General features: G+C 39.5%; 1 protein-coding gene across 1 annotated transcript in view; it reads right to left on the minus strand.

The window, feature by feature from the left end:
- Positions 1-26,365, minus strand: part of DPYD (dihydropyrimidine dehydrogenase) — a 364,617-nt gene that overhangs the window by 48,666 nt on the left and 289,586 nt on the right. Inside the window, exons 19-20 of the mRNA XM_075156366.1 lie at positions 21,033-21,175; positions 1,807-1,986 (exon numbers count right to left, since the gene is read on the minus strand). Coding sequence (XP_075012467.1) covers positions 1,807-1,986; positions 21,033-21,175 — 323 coding nt within the window. The remainder of the gene's footprint in view (positions 1-1,806; positions 1,987-21,032; positions 21,176-26,365) is intronic.

Below are 26,365 nucleotides of genomic sequence, written 5' to 3' on the forward strand. Positions count from 1 at the left end.
ACCTTATCAATGATGCAGCCTGGTTAACTTTATATGTTATTATTTAGTAGCAACGATCCAATGATATAATTCAGTGCTAAGGGCAATCAAATACACAATCAGTTATATTCTGTATGCCTTGTTCCTTTTAAATGTCTAACAGAGCCAGCCAGACAAGATTACACAGGGCTTTGTTTTTCATTCTTTTTCATGTGACCTGTTTCAAGTTAAGATTCCTTTGAATTATTAAATGTTTCCTTAAAGCATCTTTTCACACTACCTTTTTAAAGTTAATTATTGATGTAGTGACAAGCGGAAAAGACTAAGAATTATAATTTTTTTTTTTCTCATTCAAAAGGACATGAGAAACATTTTTGACAATGGTTGTCTGTTTAGTAAAATACAAAGGTAATACAAAGATAGAACACTGAATGCAGCTTTAAAGAAGAATTACAACAAATCTCTGTTACATGAATTGGAAATGCTGTGTATGTTTCTACAGGTGTTAAAGGAAGGAAGTTTAGATATAACCCTTTGAGCCTGGTTTAACTGCTTAACATAAGTAAATGAAAATGAAACTGCTTATATCTTGTTTTATTTTTAAGCAGCGTATTATCCAGAGCTTTAGGAATAGGATTGTCTTTTCTCCTGGAAGGTAATGTTATAATTTTCAGAGCTCCACAGAGAACAACAACAATATAGGAGTCTCTAATCTCCTGCTAAATCCAACTCCAGTCATCAGCAATGATAAGCAGAGATTTGGAGGCGTTTGACACTCCAAATCCTATTCTTTTGTAATTCTTTACTTTATACAACATTTTCAACAGTGTTAGATCAGATTTTTGGAAGGATAATCAATAGGCATGATGTATAACTGAAATCAGTCTTCAAAGTGATCCCCTCTAGTAACCAGAAACAAAAGCTCAGCCTCCCTGCTGTGCAGGTATTTTGCTTAGAGCAGTAGGCAGCGGGGCATCAGTAGGAAGCCAGTTACACCTCCCTGCTTCTCAGCATGGATCAGCCGGTGCCCTGGTGGAGGGGTGAGCAGTACTGGGGTGGCTGCAACCCATTGCATCTGGCAAAAATCTCCAAAGATGCTTTTGTAGCAGGGAACTACTAGAGCAGAAAAGAAAGACAGTCCAGAGGTTAGGATTTTGGAGAGACCATAGTTTACATTCCTATTCCACCACAGACTTCTAGGTTTAAATGATCTTGCAGAATCTATTAAATTATTCGGTGCCACTGTTCCTCACCTGGAACTTCCCTGCCTTGCAGAGGGTTTGGGAGTCAGCACACATGAAAGACCATGAGATGCTCAGGTACGATGATTGAAGGGCCACTCCTACCTGATCTAGTGTTCCAGCTAACAGCTGGTTTGTGACAAGCTGTCTCAGCTGGTCAGGTCCAGTGCTAGAAGGCTTTCATGTCTCCTGAATGTTGCACCATGGCTGGAACACCCAGGAACTTCTGGCACAATATTAGTATTAATCAGAATTGAGTTGAGTTTCATTAAAACAAGCAGTTCCAGAACTTGTTCCAATGCATTTGTAATTTTACATCCTACACTTTTTTTTAAGACATGATGTTATCAGTCAAGTGGAGAGATCATATTTATAGTAAAAATGTTATCCCATATCAAGTCATTTCAAGTTTGTCTTCTTAAGCTATATTTGTTAATACTCAGAAGGAAAAAGACTTGGTGACTAATTGTGACAGCAGCAGTGGTTAACCAAGGTAAGTAACAGAAACTGCATACAATGATTATGGAATTGCATTCAAAGCCAAGACATAGCGTCATTATACAGGAACGGCAATGAAACAACATACCTTTCCCATCAGATCAGCAATTCTAGGTACTGGTTTTCCTTTCTGATGGCGCATGGTTGCAGGACTCTGTCCATTCCAGTCTTTTAGTTCCTCAATGCTTTTCAGGTAAAGAAGAGCTCGCAGTCCACTGCAGTAGTCATCAATAACAGTGAAATCTTGATTCTGGATTGCACTGCATACCTACGAAACGTAAGTCAGTTATCAGCAATATTCTGGCAGAGGAGCATATGGAATTAGCAAGCTCTTTGGACTTACTTATTATCAGATGACCTTTCCTGCAACTTCACTGGGAAAGAACGACAAGAATTCAGGATATTAATTCTCTGCTTAATCCTATGTCATGATACCACCACTGCAGTTCAGGAAAAAAAGGACTCAATAACACTAAAATGCCTAGGTTTCCTAATGGCAGCCCTTAGACCAGGCTTGAAGGCTGTTCAGAAGCAAGCCTGCAAGCCCAGCCCCAAGTGTGCCTTCCGGGGCGCTGAGGCTAAGCATGGCAAACCATCAGCTATGCTCAGATCTTTGCCTGCAGACAGACGGTGGTATTCCCCAGCCTGCTCTGTTCAGGAAGCACAGACATAACCAGTTAGGTCCCAGTCAAGCAAATCAGAGAACTACAGACTTGCTGAGGTTGCAAGGCATCTCTAGAGATTGTCTTGTCCAACCTCTCAGCTCAGACAAGGGTCAACTAGAGGAGGCTACCCAAGACCATATACAGTCAGGGTTTGAATATCTCCAAAGACAGAGACTACACAACCTCTCTAGGGAACCTGGTCCAGTGTTCAATCTCCCCTGCAGCTTTTTCTTATATTTAAATGGAATTTCCTGTGTTCCAGTTTGTGCCCATTGCCTCTTGTCCTTTCACTGGATGCGCCTGAGAAGAATCTGCCTCCAACGAAAATGTCTCAGCAAACAGCACCTATGAAGCTGACCTGTTAGTATGGGTGAGCATTGCCAGGCACAGAACAGAACGGTCCCCTTCTGCTAATCACCATTTGCCACTCAGTGGTACTGGGAGGCCAGGCCACTTATTTTAGATACTTTAGAAACACAGATAGAAATATAGCTTTATAAACATATAAACCAATGATCCCTGACCTGCAGAGCTTAACACGTAAACACAAAACTACTGACAGCAGAGAACAGTCCGACCATTTACAGGGATTCTTCTGGACCACTTTGTGGATATCAACTCAGATTTAAACCCACAGAGATCCCCAACCAAACTGACAAGTGCATAAAAAACCCCTGACTGTTCTCTCATTAGCTAAACTCTAATCATCCATCAGTGACGAGATACAGGGTTGGTTGACTACCATTAATTGTCAGTCCCTGGAAATGCTCCGAAATTCCAGATGTGTCAGTGTTTTCAGCCTCGATTCAGCTTTTATTCTAAAAGCTAAAAAGAATGCTCCTGATAATACCTATACTTACATACACACATAATGAACGAAACAATGAAATAGCCACCTATTTTAGAATATGAATGTGTACACGTGGACAAACACATCCATACTCCTTGGACATGAAAACATACCTTGGATCATAATTGACATCGACACTTAAAAAATACAGGAAATATAGAATTGTTTTTCACATTTCAGAAATGATAATACAACTTGCAATTCTGAAGACAGATACACATCACATTGTAAAATACCATATGCTACAGCTGTACAAGGGAAAAATAAGGGCAAACTATAAAATAAGCACAAGAACATTTTCTATGCAGTGCATTTACATTACATAAAATCTGCTTCTCTGGAGAAACAGTGTGGGCATTAATTACGTCTGTTACGGCTTCCGTAGACTTCAAGACTTTTTTTCCAAAGCAATTATAAAGAACATCGTAATAATTTTCTGTACAGGTTATTTAACTGCAAAACTGAACTGATGCTTATTTAAACCTTTTTGTTCACCAAGGGATTCTTTATTTTTTTAATGCATGGGTAACACTTTTATTAGCTATTCTTAAAAATACTAAAACTGTAAAAAAATGCAGTTAAAAGTCACATCATGTCACTTGAAACAAGTTCAGGCACTGTTGTCAAAATCCTGAAATATTTTGACAGGATGTATACACATGAGATACACTGGAGGATACCTGTAATAACCTTATAAATAAAGAGGCTTTTACTGTTTTCCATCTTGTGGTGCAGTGTTATGAACTGCAATAGTATAAAAATGTGCAGAAGATGATTTCACACTAAGAGCTAACATTTGATCCCTGTGAGTCTATGTGCAGCGCACTGCCTTCCCTGGAAAGCCAAGTAGGTTCCAGAAGGGAAGGCAAAATGCAATTTTTTAAGAAAAATGTAAATCTCTGCACTAAAGAAAAATGTTATCTGAAATGGAAAGACTTAGAAACAGAATTAGCAAGTGGTTTCAGACGATCCTCCTCTTCCTTAGGAGCCTTATGACTATGGTGCCCAATGGTGCAAATAATTATCCAAAGACACACCTTTCACTGATTTCACTGTGGTAAAAGCAAGTGCTTTTCCTAGAACAAGAGCAATTCAAACATTAACACATACAAAACCAACAGAAATAGTTCTGCCATGTTTTTGGCAAATTCCAAAACATTTTGAGCTTTGAAATGTCTTATGTTGCACATATCAGATGGTGAGATTTGTGTTTTAGGCTTACAGTATCTTCCATGAATCAATGTAGAAGCCTTTGCTGCATTTTAAAAAGTGGTGAAGAAAGTCATGATAAAAGGTCACCCTGACCCATCAGCCATGACAATTTCTACACCAGAGAGAGAGGTTTTTAGCATCATACCTGGCTGCCTCTGAATCACGAGTTTAAATGACACTGTGCCCTCTTTTCAGCACAAGAGAAGTGGCAGGGCAATAGACGAGGTGAGACACAAACTCATGCATCCGGAAAAATCGCAGAAGAACTGAACTGACCCATCTCCATACATCATTAATGCCCCTGCTTCACTCCTGCTACTTGCACTGGGAACAGGCATGCTTCTCCTCCCTTGCAAAGCTAAACGTTGAGCCCCCTCTTCTGCTGGTATCTTATTTTATGGGTGTGAAGAGCAGGAAGAGCAGTCCAGCTATGGCCATATTTAAAATGGAACTACCTTTTGGTTGCTACCACCTCTCATTTAACGTCTTATTAAAACACCTCAACAGGAGATAAAGGCGAGCAGGGTGCTGCTGTAACAGCTGCTGTCCGTGCCTTGCACACTGATCGGAGCAGCAGCGTGAAACTGAACTGCAACCAGCCCTGTCCGCTCAGCTCCTCTCCTCAGCATCATGCTTCCACCAACCAAACATAGCGAAATGTGCTTCCCTTTAGACCCTGAAGCAAAAGCCTCAACAAAAATGTAACTCGCAACTGAGAACATACGCATATCGTGCCAGACCAGCAGTCTGTATCCTGTGGCCAACAGAAGCCGCTTATGGACAATTATAAGAAACAGAGCAAGTGTGGATCAGGTGCTCAGGTGGTTTATCAGCCCAGGTTCTGGCAAGCAGTGGTGCTGGAACTTTGCATGGCAGAGATGGCACCTGTTTAATATCCCTTGGTCCTAAATAATCTACGTGAATCTGTTTATGAGTAAATTAACATTCAACTGTTCACTGACCCAGGTTTTCACCTGAAACATTTAGGTAGAAAGTAGCTTTTTCTTTTTTGGAGGATGAGCAGCAGGCCCTGTGAGCAACCTATGGGACAGAGTGAGGTCCAGATCACAATGAAGCTGTTAGCTATCCTGCTGACAAGTGCCGTCCTGCTGTCTTGCTTGTATTTGTCTCTAGCTTTGGACTAGAACTTGGGCTAGAAGGCACTACATTTTTCCTGCTTAGAAAGGTAATGTGTATTATTCATATTGCACTTATACAGAGGGAGATCATTTTGCACAAGCTTAGTTTTACTGCATTCCCTGGCTCTGCCTTGGCAGTAGAACTGCTACAATTTCATTTTTAACATCTGACCTCCTCCCCTTTCCCCCGGATCCAGACTCCTTGTTCCACTCCAGTGATTGCCCCTTACATCCCAAAAGAGACAAGCAGGCCAACATGCTATGTATGATGAATTATATCATGCTCTCAGTATTCTGAAATATAAATCTGTTCAGTATAAGTTGCAACTGTAGGTTACAATTCTAATCTATACAGACACGTCTGAGATACTAAAAGACACAATGCCTGCTTTGCTGCTGGTAAATCAAACATACACCAAATGATCTCATTGGGGAATGGGGATATGAAATGAATCACAGACTAAGGCTCTAAGTAAAATTGTTCTGCAAAATGCAATGATGGGAGAGGCATGCAAAGGTCCCTGCTGATGTCTTGCATAAGAAATGACCTGACTGCTCTATTACTAAATAAACATAAATACTGAGTCTAACTTTGTCAAAGGATCTAGAGCCATTACAAATCTTGCTTGAGGAACTGGAGTAAATTGTCAGGAGATTATTATTGCGTAAAAAGAATTTTACGGGTTACATGATTGTTGTTAATCATTCACATCAATCTGAAACTTTTAATTTACATATTTTGAAGAAAAAAGTTCATTATTGGTGACAGGTACTACCACATCAGTTATAAAACACTGTAAATGCCTTTGCTTTTAGCAGAATCATTACACGACAAAGAGATGCCACTTTCTGAAGTCTTTACTGAGGCAAATCCCCTGCACCTTTTACTGAGAGCCCTGTCTGTGTAAGACCTTTTAGAATTTGTCCATAGTCTGTGTTTCTAGGAGCAATGGGAAAAATACCCAGACATTGCATTTTATTTTTGTTTTGCTCTCTGCAAAGATGGCTGTGGTCCCTGTCCAGACTTTGGCATATCTTGGGGGACCGTGTGGAAGACCTGTGCCATCTGTGCAGAACTTGAACAAAGTGGCTGAGGCACTTCCAGCCAGATCACCCACTAAAACAATTCCTATTCAGTGTTGTCCTTGCATTTTCTCATTGCTGGATGTTGCAGAGGAGAAAATATTTTCCGTAACACTGGAAAGAGGAAACAATGCACTCCTCTTCAGGCATTACTCTGTCCACTCTCTCTTACCCCACGACCTTCAGTTTTTACATAAACTCATTATTATATGGTGAAAACCCAGCTGGACAGGTGATGGTGGGGAAGATGGTGCCAAAAATGGACCCCAGTCCCCACCTGCATTCTTTCTATTCCATCTATAGCAGGGATTTCAGCAGAAGTGGCAGAGATGCAGATCTAGACATGTTTGTATCAGTTCTTCCCTACGCTACTTTCAACTAACAAGAGGTAGCATCTCTATAATCTCATATGCTGCTAGTTCACAGCAAAAGGTTGGAGCAAGTCAGAAAATCTAGCCTGTTTAATAACGTATTGCTTTGCAAGAAATGTAAGTATTCTTGGTGTGAGTAGATCTGCAAGAACAAGAATGCTGCAATGTCTGGCAGCAGTCGTGCTCCTATTCAAAATTGTCTCAAAGCACTATTAAAACCCTTTGCCAACAATGAATTTGTGGTAGGAGGCAATAGGTCGGAGAAAATTTTAATTTTTACATCCCTCTAAAATATGTTTCTCTCTTCAGAATATGGGTGTAAAATAATTATCATTTTTATGAAAACAGAAGTAACAGTAAGGAGGCAGATGGGTGGCAGTGATACATGGTCTAGAAGTAAGAAGATTGATGGGTATATATTTGTATATACAAACGCAAATCACATAGCTTGACTGTTCTACCATATTAGTTTCCATTTGTTGTAGCTGTACAACATCAAAGCAGTGATGTCCCCATATATTGCATTTAGTGGTAATGTAACGGTCTACCAAAAAAAAAAAAAAATCAAAGTGAGAGTTTCTAAGTAGTTTCCTGGCAATTGAGACAGCAGGCTCTTTCATCTGTGCTGTAACTGTGGCAGTGCATTGATTTAAACTCCTTCTGAGATCTCAAATGCTTTTATATTCTTAGGTCTCGCTGGCTGCTTTCTTTTTGCTTTTTTTTTTCCCTTCAAATGATAAAATTCTAGCATTTAGCAGAATGCCATCTTGCTTCCCCAGAAGACGGAGACTTATTTCAGCTTTGGTTCTAAACTGCATAGGATCTCTAAATAAAATAGCTCTCAAAATGCCATCCGATTAGGAAATTGGCCTTTGACTTCACAGTTTCTAATATTCTTACCATAGCAAGGGGATAAACAACTATTATTCCTCCAAGATACCTGTGAGAGGTTTTACAATGGATTAACAATTTTGCTTTTCCATTAATTTGGTTGACTTCCTTTGAAATGTTTTTACTGATATGCCCAAATGGTAAGCAAAAGATTTACTGTTTTGATTTTATATTATAATATATTTTCAATTTTAGCATTATTTATAATCTTTTTATAGAAGCTTTCTTTTTCTATTAAAAATTCTTCCTGATAAGTATTGAAGACATAAATCCACCTTGATGTTAGAGAAACATTTATGAATGACTCTAAGCTGTTTTTCAATGTATAGTTGAGGCTACTGCTTTTTTGATTAGTGTCTATTGATTAAGATTCTAGTGGAAAAAGACTGAAGTTGTAAATGAACGCAAGGTGCTTCAGGAAGGATTCTATTTGTGCCCATCTGGGTATCCATATGAATCGACAGCCTTAAGAAAATTAATTTTATTGTGGTGGGCAAGAGCATGATTCTAATCTGGGTAAGGCATACATACAATTTAAAATTTATTCTCAAAAGCAACAGGCAAAAATTGACTCAACTAAAGTGAGATTTTTCTGGGCCATGCAATCTATATGCTGTATAGCTCTTACCTATGGAAATGAAAATGTATGTTTTCTAGCCCCTGTACAATGATTTAGATATGCCCAGATCTACAAAGTAAAAAGCAGCACACACAGCATTGGTTGTCTCACACAGTACTTACAATAATGTGGCAAGAGCTGCGATGTGAGAGTAAGCAAACAAATAAAATCTCCTCTGAGAGGGGTTTCTGTACTTACAATCTTCCGGATACCAGTGTCTGTGGAAAGGCTGCCTGTATAACTATGGTTCCTCCTCCTCATGTCTTTGTTGAACACTGACTTACCAGTACATTAAATGCGTAGCCTAAATTATCCTTTCTAACAGCAATTATTACTTTTGCTGGAGGGTTGTAGGATTAAGAACGTTAAGGGAAGTGGATTATCAGACAATGCGGTGCAATCTCCGGAAAAAAAGGAGATTCTTTGTTTTAAAGAACAAATCTGTGAGTAAGAAAAAGCTTCCCAAATATTGATACAGTACAGATGGAATGATTTGATTCATTCACATTAGCTGCTTAAATGACTCTAGAGATATAGGTTAGCAGATGGGATGTTACTTAACAAGGCTTCAGATATTGGATCAAGGTGCAAAACTGATTTGGATGATAGCTGATAGCCTTTTTAAAACATTAGAATTGAGCTAATATACATGAACTAATGAACTACTATTTGTTCCAAAGTCTAAGTACAGCTTTCAGAAAGCAGTTTGAAGGACTCAAATATTACATCTACGAATTGTCTGAATTGTGGGGAAAAAAAACACATAATCTTTTTTACTGGGTCCTAGACTTGACGTCCTAATGAGCTGAGGGCTTACTAGTGACACTTGAGGGGCAACACACAGAAGAAAGATTCAAAGATGCTAACAACTCCAGGCTCTGCAGAGTAGGCAACCATTCACATAGGGCTTAAGAAATCTATATTAAAAAGATGACTGGATGGTCCGATGTCATGTAGGTGTCAGTAATTAAGTATTTCAGTCATTTTGTTATACCTCAAGTGAGTTCATCAGACAAGCCTTGAGGTAAAGTGCCATTCTAATCAGAAGTACAGGCTAATGTCAGTTAGTAATGGAGCTCAAAATGAGTTAAAAGGAGAAAAAAGTATCCAGCCCATGCAAGCCAAGCTTGCGGCATAAGAGCTCTATCTCCTGTACAGCTTAGATCCTCTCTACAACAAGACAACATAACGCTGACGTGGTGTTGAGCAGAGCTGAGCTGACATTTGGGGGGAACATCGAGGCAGGGAGTACAGGTAAGGAAGTGAGGATGCAGTAGCTGGGCAGGAAGAAGAGCCACACAGCTTGTGTTGAAGCTACAGCAGCCTCCTGAGACAGGCTGTAATGAAAAGCCTTCCCAGCACCAAGGTGACGGTTACTGCCGCTGGCACAGAGACCCCAAAGTACCTGATTTTTGGGGGTGAAAGATAGACCTTGTTCACGTATTGCACTCCAGCCACCTTGGGCAACTGTGAGTGGCCAACAATGAAGGAGGAGAAAAAAGTCTAGAATCCATTAGCCACTTATCAGATGAGGGCACGGCAGGGGATAAGAGCACTGTAAGGGATCCTTTAGGAATGTTATCAGACACATTAATTCCTAGCCTACTCAAATGTATTTTTCCTCCCCTTAAGTTCTTCTCTGCCAATTAATGTATCTTTGATCTAAATAGCTAAACCGGGTGTTTGGGAGTAGGAAACCGGTACTTATCAAGGGACCCTCAATGATGCAATTTTGTATCCCGTGTCTTTGAGAGGGGAAATGCGGAAGAAATCAAGAATTTTCAGAAGGCTCCCTGAGGTAATTGGTTTTTTTTTTCCCTGTCAACCACCCCTAGAGGAATGGTTATATTTGCTTATCTCACTAAAGCATTCTGTCAGTTCTTGGAACTACAAAGTGGACCTTTATGCAGTAGGTGGGCACACACACTGATAAAAGTGCTGATCGTGATCATCTTTCCTAAGAAAACAAATATGATTCCATATGCCTTGAGCATTGAGGAGTGGGGGAAACAGCCTCATAATCAACCATCTATAGCAAATTGTATCTTTGTACTGTAGATCTACAAAATGAAAGATATCTTTGAAAGCAGATGACTAACTCCCCTGTGTAAACAGTCCAATCACATATAGAGGCTCTACAACTATCTTTAAATATATGTTGAATATCACTTCGTATTTCATTTATTAACACCCAGAGGTCTCGCCTCCCTCTTCTAAGTACTGTTGTGGAAAATGAAATCCTTCAGTTCTCCCAGCGGTTCTGCAGCTGCTGGTACAGCATCAGCAGCCGTGCCAGGTAGATGTAGATTTACTTGACCCATTTCCATGAGCTGTATCCTCCAGCTCCTCCAAAGATACTTCTAAAGCAGGTATCAGTTAAGTCACTCAAATCTGGAGGTTTGATGTTAAAAGTCACCAAGTAACATAACACATTTAGTCAGAAGTTAGCAGTGTTTTTAAGACTTTGCTTTCTAAGAGCTAACCAACAGGAACGCCATTCTCTCTGAACTGGAGTTGGCCTGTTATTCTATTTTTGGAAAGCCATATTTGTCAGAAGTGAGCGTGGTTCTAGGAAAGCACGCTTTTCAGAAAAGAACCGTGTTCTGAAAAACGTGTGGAAAAGAGTTTCAGAATTACCAATATGTGCTGTTTGACAACATGGAATGCAATGGCTCCATTTAACTTGAAAATCTATTTTGCAATCCAAGTTAATTGGAATGAAAAGGTCAAAACTAAAATATGTTGCAAAATGATTGAAACAAAGATTTGATTCACCCAAATAGTATTTTTTCTTTAAATGTGTTAATGCCACAGACATTTAGAATTCTGATTATCAGTTTAAACTAGAAAACTTTTCCATCCTTAAACTTCCCTGTGACAGAATAACTATTTCCTGATCATTGGTAATACTCAGGTTCATTAATGCATAACAGATTCAGGGTAAAGCTTCAACGTCCTTTATCCCAGGACACTCTGAATCAGATACAGATTTGAACCCAGATCTATTTTGATTAAATGAAATTTGTCAATGAAGAACAGTTTCCTCAAAGAAGTTTTCAACAAACTCTAATGAGAACCATCTACTGAGGGACATCCTCCTGTGACCAGAATTTTGAAAGCTGCAGACCTCTCAAAATCAAACAGAAAAGCAATTTTTCCATTTTGGAACCTCAGTTCAGTCCTGCAATGATTAACCCCTCATCCTTGTGAGTCTTTCTCTCTAGTACTCTCACATTTTATTTCAGCTAAAATTACTTTCATCCTTTATCAGCGTGCCTGTACGAATTTGTGCAGCAGCTGCTGTGTCCATTGAAGAGTGAGATTCATGCGAATAAAATAGTTCTGACCCTCCGAGTCCTTCATGTCTGAGATAAAAACCCACTTCCACATTTCCTTAGGGATTGTTTTACCTATCTCTGTCCAAATAACAAATATCAGCAAGAAAAGCAGTGGCATAACTCAGATATTGAAGAAAGTTAAACCCTTCCTTAAACGTACTGCCAGCTTCAGAAAAATGGTTTCTCTGTTTCTTTCATTCAAATTGCATGGATAAAAGGACCTCTCGCCTGACAGATCAAGCTGTGTCAGGGGGCTTGTGTGGTAGCAGGAAAAAAACTTCAAAAAGGCATCAGGGCTCATATTCCCAGATTGCTCCCTGCTTCCTGGGCAGAAAAAAGTTTTTTCTGCCACTGGGAAAACCGGCAGATCGGTCACCAAACTCCAGCTAGCCCTGCACCGAGCCCGAGCCGAGCTGCACGGCAGCACGTGCCTGTGCCGGCATGGGCTCCAGGACCGTGCCTTCCTCGAGCATAGCCTCCTCCACTGCTTGGTCCCCCTTTCTTCCTTTCATTGCCAGCTACAGCCTCTGACTGCAAGATCAACGGAGCTGCTACGATACAAAAAGGAAAATTTCTTACATGCGTATTTTCTTTGTATGACCAATAATGTTTCCAAGAAAAACTTCTCTGACGGCAGAGCTTTGCAATCCTGAATGTTCTACGTTTTCCCATTTTGGAAAACAAGTCCCCTGCAGTTACAATATATATAATTTAAAACAAAATACAGGAAATTCCCTAAGTAATTAGTGGAGATGGCAGTAACGAAAAAAGAAACTCAGCTTTTCCCACTGTGCTTATCTTTTCTTCTATTTACATTTTCAATATCCAACAGGGAGCTGGGTACATTTTCAGATTCAATTTCCAGTCAGCTCCACACTGGTACACAAGGGGAACTCTGTCTACGACAGAGCTAGCTTTGTGTCTGAAAGCAACCTGAGCTGAGTAAAACAACTTGCCCACAATTTCTTCAACACTTAACTGAGCCTCTTTTGAAGAGTCATCTCCATGTTGCTTTTACTTTGTAAACTTTTAAACAGAACTTACTTCATGTCAATTCATACCATGTGGTTTTACCTACAGGAAGGACAGGTCTGTGCTTGTTCATGTAAGATAGTGGCAGCACGAATCCACATCGGTAGTGTGAATCCACATTAAAAATAGGTGCAGCAGTACTGGGTTTTGGAAAGAGAAGCAGTATTGTGGATCCTTGGGAGAGATGGAGAGCATGTTGCCAAAGGAATTATTCTTCGCATCTCCTCAACCCTTAAAGTCCCTATGTCACCAGACCCAGGGAAGCAGGATAGATACCTGGGCAGAAGGGGAAAGAGAAGCAGACTCAGTGTCCCCAGGTATAAGAGCAGAGAACAAATCCCCTGCAGAGGCTGGGAGTGACTGGTATTTGAGCATTTGAACTGACGCTCAATTGAGACTTAATTGTTATTAAATAATTATTATCATTCAGTGATAGTTAAACCTACTTTGCATGAGAATCCATTATAAGAATGACAAATAGCAGTTGTTATGGAATGAGCTTGAATTCATTCTTACAAATTTATGAAATAACAATCCTATCTATGCAGACCTCATTTACTAGTTGGTGAAATGAGCAGAAATAAAGGAAAGCTAATAGATAAATCCCCTAAGCAGCTCCAAATAAAATGGAAAACTACTGCAAAACTGCACAAAATAAAAGGCATTATTAGCTTAGTTTAGTCTGTAACTTTACAATGTGCTGATTTGAATACTGCAACTTTTCATTAAAAGTGGCATGATAACGAAAGTACAAATCAATAATGAAAACCTGTTTTAACTTGATTTTTTTTCCCAACTATAACCAAAAAACTTTCTAGATTGTTTTTGTTTGACAAATTCTGATTTCCGTTAAAAGGAATTCTCACAGAAAATTCTCACTATCAATTAGCAATTTCCATCCCAAGTATCTGTAATGGGGCAAGTGTGGCAGTCCTCTAATGACTTTTTTGTACAGACAGACAGTTCAGAACAGGTTGAGTTTCTGTAATTAGCACTGAGCTAAGAAAAAAGCAGAAAATAATGAAATGTTTATCAGAAGTGATTGCTTGAGTATCTCTGCCCCAACTCTTCTCTCTCTTTCACATTCATTTTTCTTTTGATTTTATGTCAACATGTTCAAACAGCACTTTGTTCCCTCTTTTGTTTCTGCACGTACTGTAAATTTCAGCTCCGCAGAGAAGGGTCACTCCATTCGGCACTGCGTCCATTGAAGACTTTTTTGAGCGTGCAGCTCTGTGAGCAGCAGAGTTAATGATACCTGGCTTCCAGCAGCTCTGTGTCTTCTGGTTGGGTTCTCTGACGTCTAATAAGGTGTGACTGCCAATTAAAGCCTTTCCTGTGGCTGACACAGTCCTAACAGCACTGTCCCATGTGGATTCTCAGAGGTCTAATAAGGGTGAGCTCATAGTGTGCTCGTGTTACAGTGAAGGAACACAGGTATGCTCTCTCCTCTGCCTGACTTTTTTGTTTTCTCAAAACTTGTTATAGAAAAATACTTTCTATCTTCCAGCAAATTTCAGTGAAAATGGCCACAAAGCCCAAATGTGACTGAGGATACTCAAAAAGACATACAAACACATATCAAGTTTCTTTGGGAATATGGGCTAAAAACTGCTATTTCTACATGAGACTATATTTATCTCAATCAAAGGACTTACATGCCTTAAGTGGTATTTTTTTTTCCTTAAAATTGTTGGCGGATGTGAAGAGATATCCCTTGAATCTCATCTCATATCATTTTGATGGCCTGCCACTGCATCCAGCAATCTATTCTTCACTCATCAATTTAATTGGTGAGAGAAGAATTGGCTCCAACATATCAACTCCTCTGTATCATGGACAGCTTTGTACAGAAAGGTTTTGTTCTTCTACCCCCTGAGCCACAGCCTGCGTCAGAAACTAAATGGTGTCCAGCTGATGGCAACGTGTGCCCGTTCTCGGGCTTATCTGTCCATGGAGCACTCTCCGACTGGCACAAAGCAAAGCCTTCGGCCTCTGCTTCCCCGATGCGCTGGTGTAAGGACGGGCTCGGGGCAGAGGAAAGGTGGGCTCTTGGCGAGTCCAGGCAGGAGAAGCTCAGACTTGCTCTGCCACACCGCTGGCACCCTGTGGTTGTTTAAGACTTGCAGCCACCAGCCCGACTTCATTCCAACACAGATTAGACACAAGGAAAGACTGAGCCCTTCCTCTGCATTCAAAATCACTGCCATTCATCGCAAGACAAAAATTTTTTCCAAGCGTCATCAGTATAAACTTAACCCGGAATTGTAAAACACAGGGCCTGCTCCATCGCTGCCCGGCTCTGTCACTCCCATGATTTCAATCTCTTTTAGTTTTTCACTCTCCATACCATTAAATGGCATAAACAATAATTCCTGGATGAGAATTTTTTGGCCTCATCTAGTCCTCACTTAACTCAAGTATTAGTGTCTTCACTGACTAGAACAGACACTGAAACGGGCTTCAAAGAACACCAATTAAGTGCATGGAGAACTAGCTCTCTACTTTGCAGTTCTGTAGCCATAAAAAATGTAGAGAAATTGCACCAGTGACCTTAATGAAAATTTAAAAAAAAAAAAAAAAGGGGAAAAATATGATGAATAATTACAGCATACATTTACTTCACGGGGTTTTGCGGGGGTTTTTTTTTTGAGATTGGGGTGGAGAAAATGGTAGCATCTAAACATTAAAATGTGACATAATGTTTATGAGATGGTGTTTTTTTTTCCCTGTCATTTCAGTGATTATATTTTCAGAGCCTGATACCCAGGGCATTTTATACCATGTAGAAGGGTTCCTCACAGGGTTTCACATTTGCACAAATCCAATAACAATGCTCTCTCATAGTTCAAGTCCCACTATTTTGTGATGGGAAAGCTTATTTATTCACACACAAAGGGCCATCCTGCTGTTATAAAAATCCCTCAGCTAAATGCTTCAGTAAAAAGCCTGCTGAAGAAAAAATAATAATCAAACTGTCCTGAATCCCTTGAGACTCTGGCTCCAAAGAGGTACCAACAAGAATGCTCCTTGAAAACATTATAAAAAACACAAGTAGTCTCATAAAAACAACCATGTTCTGTGTTGGAGGGAGATTTTATCTTGCAGGGGCAAAAAACATCGCTATTGCTTTCCTAACATGGGCTGTGATACTTGCAGAATGGTTTTGTTCTCCCTCTGATGTCTCATACACAACTGGTGTGGGGCAGGAGAGAAGGGCATGGGGCATATCCAGCAAGACGGTGGCTCTGCCTCTGAGGTGGGGTATGTTCCCACCTTACTCCCTTGCCTTGAAAGATGAGAAGGGTCATGGTGCAAGGTCCAGAGGCAGCAGGTGTGCCTGGGCTGAATACAACATGGTGAGGACAAAAGCACAGTGCCAACAGGAACAGGACTGCAAGGTTCTACATCCCGTCCAGGGCATGTGGGAGATGGGTGAAGGTGTGTCTGAAACAGGGCTTGGAGCAAAGTTACAGGCTGCCCTGCTGGGAAGCAGCATTATATAGGTGGATTTTAAATCGTTGCTATGTAGAAAGCCTTACAGACATCCATGCTGGAGCAACAGGGGACACGTGTGACCTCCATACTTTGTAAGAAAATAAATTTGTTTGAAAAGGAACATATTCTTGAAAAGGAAAATATTCTTTACATGTTAATGACCAATATTCAAGATTAACAAAAGTATTCTATACCAGAATATAATGTTAAGAGACCCTATCATGAAACAAGTATACTTCAGAAAGTATCCCTTTGTTCTACCTTTTTTTTTGATACATCTGCTAGAAATAATGACTACAGAATCTCTTTCAACAAAAGGTCATTTATGTCAATGGACAGAACACAGAGGATCAGATCACCTGCGGTAATTGCAAATTAATGCTCTACTGCTAATGCATTAACTACACAATATTGATCTACAATTGAATCATACAGGCTACTGTGAAGTGATTTTTACTTTAATATTTTTATGCTTTTATGGCTTTTTCCATAATGCATTTTCTCTTTGCACTGGAATTTTCTATAATTGTCTCCATTTTTAATTTCCTACAGCGAGATGACTTTGAAAAATGTACGTCTCTTTCAAAGCCTTGCAAATATCTAACAAACCATCAATGTGACATGGTAAATCACATACATGATGCAAAAGATGCAAAAAAATCTGATATACATCTTATTTTGAAAAATTGAGGCTTTTAAAAAGCTTACTTAAATTAAAAAAAAAACAAACAACTTCAGCCTCACTTGGAAGCCTACAGTAATGAACTGTACTCCAGAAAGATGTAGCTAGGCATTTCTGGAGCTTTTGGTATGCAATGAGTGCAGGATTATCTCCATAAATAAAGTTGTTATTTTTTTTAATTTCATGCCTGTACTGAAAAGGGATGGTGGATTTGGGTATGTTACAAAAAAGTACAGTGCTATGGAATCAGCTGAAGAATGACTGAAATGTTTCAGCATTTTTAATGAAAAATTAAAAAAAAAGTGGGGTCTTTTTGCAACTGTTTCTGAAGTCCATAAAGTGGAAGAATGCTCTGTTAAATTGCTGGATAAAATTTTAATCCCAGCTACTACTGACTACAATGATCTAGTTTGTTTTCTATACCTGCTGCAAAACTTTCTTACACATGAACTTTTTGCCAGTAACGACGCTAAGATGTTGCCCTCCATCTTCTAAAGGAGGTGATAGAACACACTTTGAATACTGAAACTCTCTCCCCAAACCATTCCCTAATATACTTGCTTAATACCACTTGAGGTGGTTACAGCATATATCAAAATACGGCTTACCACCTGACTCCTGACTTGCATTCCTGTGTACGATGATTTCGTAAATGGAAAATAAATCCCCATGTTTTAAAAATAAAAGCAATTGGAAAAAATAATGGAGAACTGATTGTAGGTGAAATAGCTGCAGAGGAAAACCTGATCTTGCTTTTAATGGAGGTACATTTATTATTCATAAACTTCTTCTCTAAGAGATATGCCACATAGCAATTAAATCAACTCACACAAAGCCTTCGTATTATCTTCGCCCATGAATGTCACCCTCTCATGGCAGAGAAGACACAGGACTCTTGTCTAGGCAAAACGAAGGGAAGCCCAATGGCCACGCAAGTGCTGCTCTCCCAGGCTTTCTAGCTGGGCTCCGTGGATGGATCAATACAGCCTGTGCTGCCTAGTGGTATCAGACTGCGTTTAATGCCGGATGAACTGACATTCCCTACCTTTCTAAAATACTGCTAACGAGGAAACATCCACACGCTATTCTGTGTAACAGGGCAGTGACAGCAATGGCAGTATCCACTCCCAGGTTTTGAGACCACTGCTTATTTGGCACAGCTGAGTGCAGAGCTCACTCCAGCACCGCCAAAGCCTGGGCTGCTTGCTTTCTGCCTCTGGATCAGTCATAAGGTGTCCTTGTGGTTTTGGAAACGTGAAGTAAGATCACAGAATGTGCAGTATTGTGTCAGTCCAAGTGTCTATTCAGCACCATCTCCAACAGTGTCCAAAGCAGATACTTAAGATAAGGCTATGGGACACATATATAATTCCCCCAGTACAGTCCCAGCTTCTACCTACTTAACTCGGGGACTTGCTACGAATCTTAATATACTGAATCATTCAGTAGATCACTTTATTTGATGCTATCTCCAAATTCTATACTTACTCTGTATTTTGCTACTGAGAAAGAAGAAGTGAACTGTCAAAGCTGTTACGATAAGAAACAGAGGTTTTGACTACTGAAGAATGAACAACTTGGGCATTTGATACCAAGGACATGTAAGAAAGAGATTGGGATTCAGGGAAAAGTATATTACCTGGCTATTCATATGACCTTGTTAAGAAGGAAGACAACGGCAATGATTCTCATAATCCTAATTAGGTTCCAAAGATAACCTATGAAGATGAGGCTGTCTTCTGTCTATCACAATGTATCTTGCCTGAGCAGCAAATACAAGTTTCAGTCTAGTCCCAGTCAAGTTTATTTCTTGTTAAGACTGTCTATAGAGATTACTCGTTTCCCTCTCCCTTCCATTTGCCTTTCCCAAGATGAGGGAAAGACTTATGGCCTGTACTCACAAGTTTACTAAAGGCTTATTTTTAAATAAATGTAATTGAACTAATTCAGACCCTTACCTACACAGCAGCTTTAGAATCTATTTAACTCAGATTAGTTTAAATGACTTCCCTACTTCAGTGAAACAGAAATAAGCCACTCTAAACTGAGGATAGGTTTGATCCACAGGAGTTTAAAATCCGTTCTAAAGATGATTTAAGTTAAATTGGTGAAGCCTAAGGACAAGAAAAGAGTTTTTTCACCATCTGTGGGAAAAATGTGTTGAAAAGAGAAATTGTTCTGTAAAGGGCAGAAGACCACCATAGATCCAAGTCATTTCTGGAAGCCAGTTCCAGAGAACTTGATTATTACTAAAAAGAAGACAATAATTAATGTTTTGTAAATCCAGTATTCTTTCTCTTGAGCACTGACTGGGATGTCTGAGTTAAACTGTATTTCAGAATTTCGCATTACCATTGGCAAACCAACAAAAAAGAGAAAAAGTAATAAAAAATAAACAGCTACACAGTCTATATAAAGGAAAAGTGCATAAATGATATTAAAACCGTTCATTTTTAGTCATCCAGAAACAGATGCAGCAGACATAGAACAGAAAATCACTCCACTCTGTGTAGTTCAGATCACGTAACATTGTTACAGACAAAGCCATCAAAACTGCAGCTCTATTAGCAGTAACAAATGAAATGCATCTATAGCACTAAAAACATTCCCTTACCAATCCTCCTTTTTTGTAGACAAATGCTGCTATGTAATTTGTACTGATACTTAGTATTTATATGGAAGAAGCTCTCAGACCATTGTGTAAGAAAGATAGATCTTGGGAAAAGAAGAGTTTGAAGCATTCTAATACAAACTTAAAAAAAATAGGAAATGGTATTAATAAATCCAAAGAACATAGTAAGTCTATAAAAAGGTAGTAGCCGCCTACTTCAGCTCCCAGAGATGCTAACTTTGATATGCATTAAAAAACCCAACCAAACCATTGCGTTGGCCTATTTTTTTTTCTGAAACATAGCAAACAAATGACTAATCTCAGCAGTCACCATAGCTGTGCAGAAAGGATGGTCATACTGAATCTAATTTTAATGTCAAAGTGAGTTGTGGGAAAGAAACCACTCCAGTCATCCCATAGAGTGACACAAAGCCAATATCCACAGGATCCACAGCTGCTGTGGTCTATGATGGGAACTACAGATAAAGAGGATGAGTATCTACCAGAATGTAACAATATATAATGGAATAATACAACATAACCACCACCTGTTCCTTATCAGCCATTCTAACATATATGCTGCAATGGTGCCCTGACACGCCTAGTAGAGCAAGTAAGGGGCTGACTTCCAGCCAATTTCCTGGTGCCCATAATAAGAGGCCACCAAGGCTTCCTTCCATGACAGGGAGTAACTAACCATGCCAGTCTGGCCAGGACCTCAGAACAATCCATCAGGCAACGTAAACAGCCTCAGCTACTGCAAGCAGTCCAACACCTCACTCCAATGCAATGGGCTGCAATGCCAGCACCGTATGCAGGAGGTATAGCTCTGCACCTCCTGTCCAGTAAACATGCTTAAGGGACATAGACGCCTGGATAAACAAGAGGTACTTTAAACTGGCTCCCAGTGGGACCAAAGTAGTGCTCTTTGAAATCCCTCTCCCCTTAAAAAGGCTCTTTGTAGAAGACAAAAACCGAGAATAAAGGAAAATCAGATATCTCAAGCTTAACTCTGTGTCAACCTTGTTTGTATGACAACAGAGAGATGTTTAAAGTTTAAATCCTGTAGGTCTGAGAAAAAAAGTGATAACATACTCATGGCTAGCCTCTTCCCAGAATGGTATTGTGACACCCAAAGTCTTCTTTTGGCAACTTCTCCTCCACCTGAAATGAATGTCTCTTAGCAAGGAGCATGAAGCTAAAAACACGAAAATTCCTTTCAATGGTATAAAACCCCCATTATCCTAATATTTGAAAGGAAGATACATTATGGTTTTAATTACAGTTATTTTAATTTTAATGTTTTAAAGAAATAAAAGGTACCTGTAAAACAGAAGCCCCACTGTGCAGAAACTGGAGCCCACTTTCAGCAGAATCGATGCCTCCAGTTGCTAAGATGGGAAATCCTGGGAGAGCACGGGCTATGGCAGACACTGCACGGAGGGCGATAGGCCTAATAGCATTTCCTACAGAAAACCAGAACATTTTGTTAGCAACGTCAGAACGCACCCTGATGTAATTTGCACATCCCTCATGGTAGGAACATCAGGAACTAACATCTAATTCTGAGATGCAGAGGTTATATTCATTTATAAGATTGACACCACGCGGGTTTCAAGTGGTATCAATACTTGTGAAGTATTATGAATTTGGCTGAAATCAAGAAAATTGCAGAAACAAATCGCTTGAACATTTTAGCTGATGCTCAAAACAAAGACTAACAATGTCTGAGACAGAAAGCAATACTTTACCATACAGTACACTGTAGACAAAGAGATCAATGTTTCTACATAAAGAATCAGGTTGATTTTTGAACATAGATGTTGTCCAAGTAAGAGGGAACATCTCATTTCTTTACGTCTGACTAAAAATTGTTTAAAAGCACCATTTCACTGCACTTGACATTTCATATATTATTTAATATGTTTCCCCTTTGGATGTTTGTAGATTCGGATAATCCTTTAAGTAAGCCTCCTCTAACTACTAACACGACAGTCAGAAGCTCAAAAGAATAAAGCCTATTCATTTATGGTTGTATCTCTAAGACTGGAGCTTGCATTTTCAAATGGTATATAGAGGTTGAGTCAGACAGTTCCCTGCTACATTTAGAGGAATTATGATTAAAGTCTCAAAACACTGTGACTGCAATGCATCTGCTTTGGCTACATCCTATTGATGGCACGCAAGTATTTAAAATATGCATGCAGATGCTGCTCATTAAATGATGGATAGCATAGACAGCTGACACTTTCAGTTACTTATTTTTTAGGCTAGTTGGGATTTCTTTAGATAACTCCCGTATTCTTAAAATTTCTACTTAATTCAGAGAACCTTTAGGATAATTTTATGTTATCATTGGACAACAATACAGTAGTGTAAAGGAGGGACACATCGCTCCCAGAAGAACTGGCTGGTTGTCAACTTACGCAAGGAAGTGCTAGTACTTTTTTTTTTTTTTTTTTTTACTGTATTAGGCAACTTGGGGAAATACCATGACATTAAATACTTCTGAACACCCTCCATGGGTATTTTTATAACCTTTAAAGCTTTGACCTTCTGCAAGAGCAAATAACCAAAAGGGAAGAAAGAAATAAAACCAATGCAATGAACAAAGCAAGAGGAAGAAGAAACCACAATTAGGAAGTGTGGGAAAAGAACCCATGCAGAAACAGTAGCCGCTGCATTGCCACACCTCTGCTTAGATGCCTGACCAACATCCTCATCTCCTTCAGACAAAACTTCTTCTTCAACCCAAACAAGCTGTGTTGCCATTCTTTCTCTACTCTTTCTGAGACAGAAATATTGCAGTCTGCTGGCTGGGTTTTTGATCTAAGAAAGTCTTTAGTAAAGGATAAGTTGCTTTTTTCAAGCAGCCCTGTCACACTGAGCGCAGCCCTGTCACACTCCCTCCCGTGTCCCCATCAGTCCTTCCTCTCAGGCAGAGTTTTACTGGTTTCCATGAAGGACCTACTGTCAGCTCAGGATTCTGCTCTCTAGAAAGAGCCTCTCCCTTGCTTGTGCATCAGCTAAGACCTCCCCAGTCTAGCTGGAAGGGTCAATAAGGAGAATGATCCCACACAGGTACAGGTCACAAAACCTGTCATGTTTTGCTTTAAATAGGACAGTGTGCTGTCACTTTGTCAAGGAGCTGTTTTTTCAAGATAATTTTCCATTACAGAAAACTGAAATTTGGTTTGTCTTAACCATTAAAAATACTCTGTCTTCAGCTCACATTGCCTTTTGCAACATACCACTGCCCCTCACTGTAACACTGAATTCACAGGAGACCCTGGCCCATCAGTATTAAACACATTCACACCCAAAAGTTCAGCTAAGCAGTCTCTATTGACATCTGCTCTGGATTCAGCACTAAATTATCTTCTTGGGCCATGACAACTTCTGCTGCCTCAGCATAGACACCTTCTCATTATATACGTAATACCACACCTCCTCCTTCTTCAAGAGCTGATCTCTGCACCCAAGCAAAAACCAGAGGACTCACTATCTGATCAGACAGACTCTTCCATCTGCCATCAAGACACACCGGATGTTCTTCCATGCCCGTATTAGGGATCAGGACTGCTCACAGGCTTTACACAGGTACTTTCTGCTAGTTTAACAGAGACTACATAGAAATATAATGTTTTCAGCATATAAACTTTCATTTGCATAAATGGACAGCCTAACCCAAGATGCACTATCAGTGTGTTTTAGTGAAAACTAAAGCCTGGTTCATAAAAACTAGAAATCTCACCAAAACTGCCCTAAAGAATCTAAGAGCACACCAGAACAGATCACAGAAAGGAGCTGGAGCTGAACAGGAATTTTCCACAGGACACTAATGACTATTTGCCATCATTTGAGCTAGATCGATTGTAAAGCGTTTGAAAGGAACAGAATGATTCTCTGAAAGAGGATGACTGCTAGTGTCCAAAGAGCAAATATTACGACAGAATTGATGGTCCAGTCTTAGAGAAAGACGAGTCAAAAAAAATGCAACTATGCTGTTTGCTCTTACGGATTTATTTATAAAGCCTTTTGGAGGGCATACATGCCAAGACATACCCTTACACAGCCAAGACCATTGAAAATAATCTCATCGAAAAACACTAGTTCACAAAATTCTTCAAATATTCAGTGTTTGAAATTGAGGCTACAGGTAAGCATCAGACTTGCTATATTGCTTTCAGGCACTGACACAGCTGCTCCAGAGTCTCACTGTGATGAGGTAGTTATTTTTTAGAAAGGTGAAAGAATACAGACGCTGGTACCTATGAAATCCTGTGGCTAGAGGGAAATTTTTTCCCAATCTGCATGAGTTAAAAACTGACATCTGCCTTGAGGCATGAAGGTTTATATTCTTTTAACCCCAGTGTAACTCTGAGAGTTTGTATTCAATCAGTTTTTAAGCCTTATAGACCCTTGACCTTAATGATACCTTGTAGCAAAGAGTTCCCCAAGAAAATATTTCCAGAATATGATTGTTGCTTTCTTCAGTCTGATTAAATTAGCCACCTTCTCACTTAAATGACTGTCTCTGTACAATGGTCAGTAGAGGAAAAGGAGGAAATGACGGTTTATTTAAGGTTTCAACACAATAGGTAATCATTCAGCCCAAAGAAATCAAGCATATGATTTGATGAAGCCTAGCAGAGATGGCAATAAGACTTAGAATTTGTTATGGAACATAGGTACTTTTTAGTACTAGCTGCACCTGATATTCATAATATGAGTTATTACTTACATTTGGTGATTAGTAAATTAGTGATAAATTGGTATGATCACAAAAGTATTCCATTCATCTATAATTCACCCAAATGAATTTAAAAACATTTAAGGAGTGCTTCTGATGAGAGTAAATAAATGGCTTTAATGACAATCAGAGGGTTGACTGAGGTGTCACTATTCATCCCAGCATTTTTTTCTTTAGTCTACAGAATATGGAACAAGCACATTGGAAGGTGCAGCCATTCTCCCATGCATTTCTTGAACAACAGTTCAGAAGTTTCCCCTTCTGTAATAAAAGCTGCTGGTCTGAAATACAATGTGATTTACTTGTGATAGAGATCCTACTGCCTAATGAAATGGTGAAGCAACCTTCCAGATTAAAGCCAAAAAAAAAAGAAAGAATACAAACAATAGTGATGCCAAGCTATTAAAAAAAAGGGCAAGTAATAAAAAAGAAAAGCAAATGAGCATTGAAACTGACCTAGAGTCTCTATTTTCTTGCATTTTCATATGAGTACCATAGGAAGGTAATAAATTCCATTACAGAGATTTGTGGAGAAGGAGTTTTTAAGAGGTTGAAATAAAGGAGATTTAATGCCAAATTTTAAAAGAGCTGTAAGTAGTAGTGGGAATTTGCAAAATGTTGTCTGATAAATCCAATGGTATTTAAGAAGCTGAGGTCCAAATCCAGCATGCATTTGAAAGACAGCTCACGTGCTAAAAAATAAGCATCTACCACATACTTTGACGTGTTGGGCCCTGTAATTCCACTAGTTAAGTACCCGTAGCTGGGGAAACTGCTGATACGGTACTTTCTTGATAGCAGCATTACAGCTGCTACCAGATGCTAGATGTGGCTATCATTTACCTTGCTGTAAAATAATAATATTTAATAAACAAAGTCCATTTATCCAGACCTCAAGCAGGGGAGTGAGATTTGAAAATGAAAGACAGACAGAAAAATACCCGGTGGAGATGACATGCAACTCTCTGTTGAAAACTACTCTTTCAAGTCTCTCATTAATTATGGAACAAATATTTGCTATTATATAAAGATTTAAACAATGAAATAATTATATGATGTAAAAGTCCCTGACCTTTTTCTTGCCTTAAAACAAAGTTTTCTTTTTCTTTTTCTTCCCCCCCCTTTTTTTTTTAATTTATTTACAAAAAAATTTTTAAAAATTTATTTTAAAAAAAAAAAAAGTCAGATTTTTCATGACTATCAGGGACTACAGTCAAGGAAATCCAATAGGCAAATACAACATGAAGGAGAAGCAGAACATATGTCAATCAAATGCCTCTCCCTGATCAGTGCAGCTAGGCAGAGCTGCCCTTGTCCTCTGAGGATAGTAGACTGACGACAAACTGATGAGAGGTATTATACCCACTTATTTGTTTGATTGTTTATTTTTCCTTAGGAAGTAAAAAACCCTTTACCAATGCCAGAATCATAGAATCACAGAATCATAGAATCATTAAGGTTGGAAAAGACCTCTGAGATCATTGAGTCCAACCGTCAACCCAACACCACCACGCCCACTACACCATGTCCCTAAGGGCCTCATCTACACGTCTTTTAAATACCTCCAGGAATGGTGACTCAACCACTTCCTTGGGCAGCCTGTTCCAAGGCCTGATCACTCTTTCAGTAAAGAAATTTCTCCTAATATCCAATCTAAACCTCCCTTGGCACAACTTGAGGCTATTTGCTCTCGTCCTATCGCTAGTCACTTGGGAGAAGAGACCAACACCCACCTCACTACAACCTCCTTTCAGGTAGTTGTAGAGCGCGATGAGGTCTCCCCTCAGCCTCCTCCAGACTAAACAACCCCAGTTCCCTCAGCCACTCCTCATAAGACTTGTGCTCCAGGCCCTTCACCAGCTTCGTTGCCCTCCTCTGGACACGCTCCAGCACCTCCATGTCC

Source organism: Calonectris borealis, chromosome 8 (genome assembly GCF_964195595.1).
Source record: "Calonectris borealis chromosome 8, bCalBor7.hap1.2, whole genome shotgun sequence".
In the NCBI taxonomy this organism is placed as follows: Eukaryota; Metazoa; Chordata; class Aves; order Procellariiformes; family Procellariidae; genus Calonectris; species Calonectris borealis.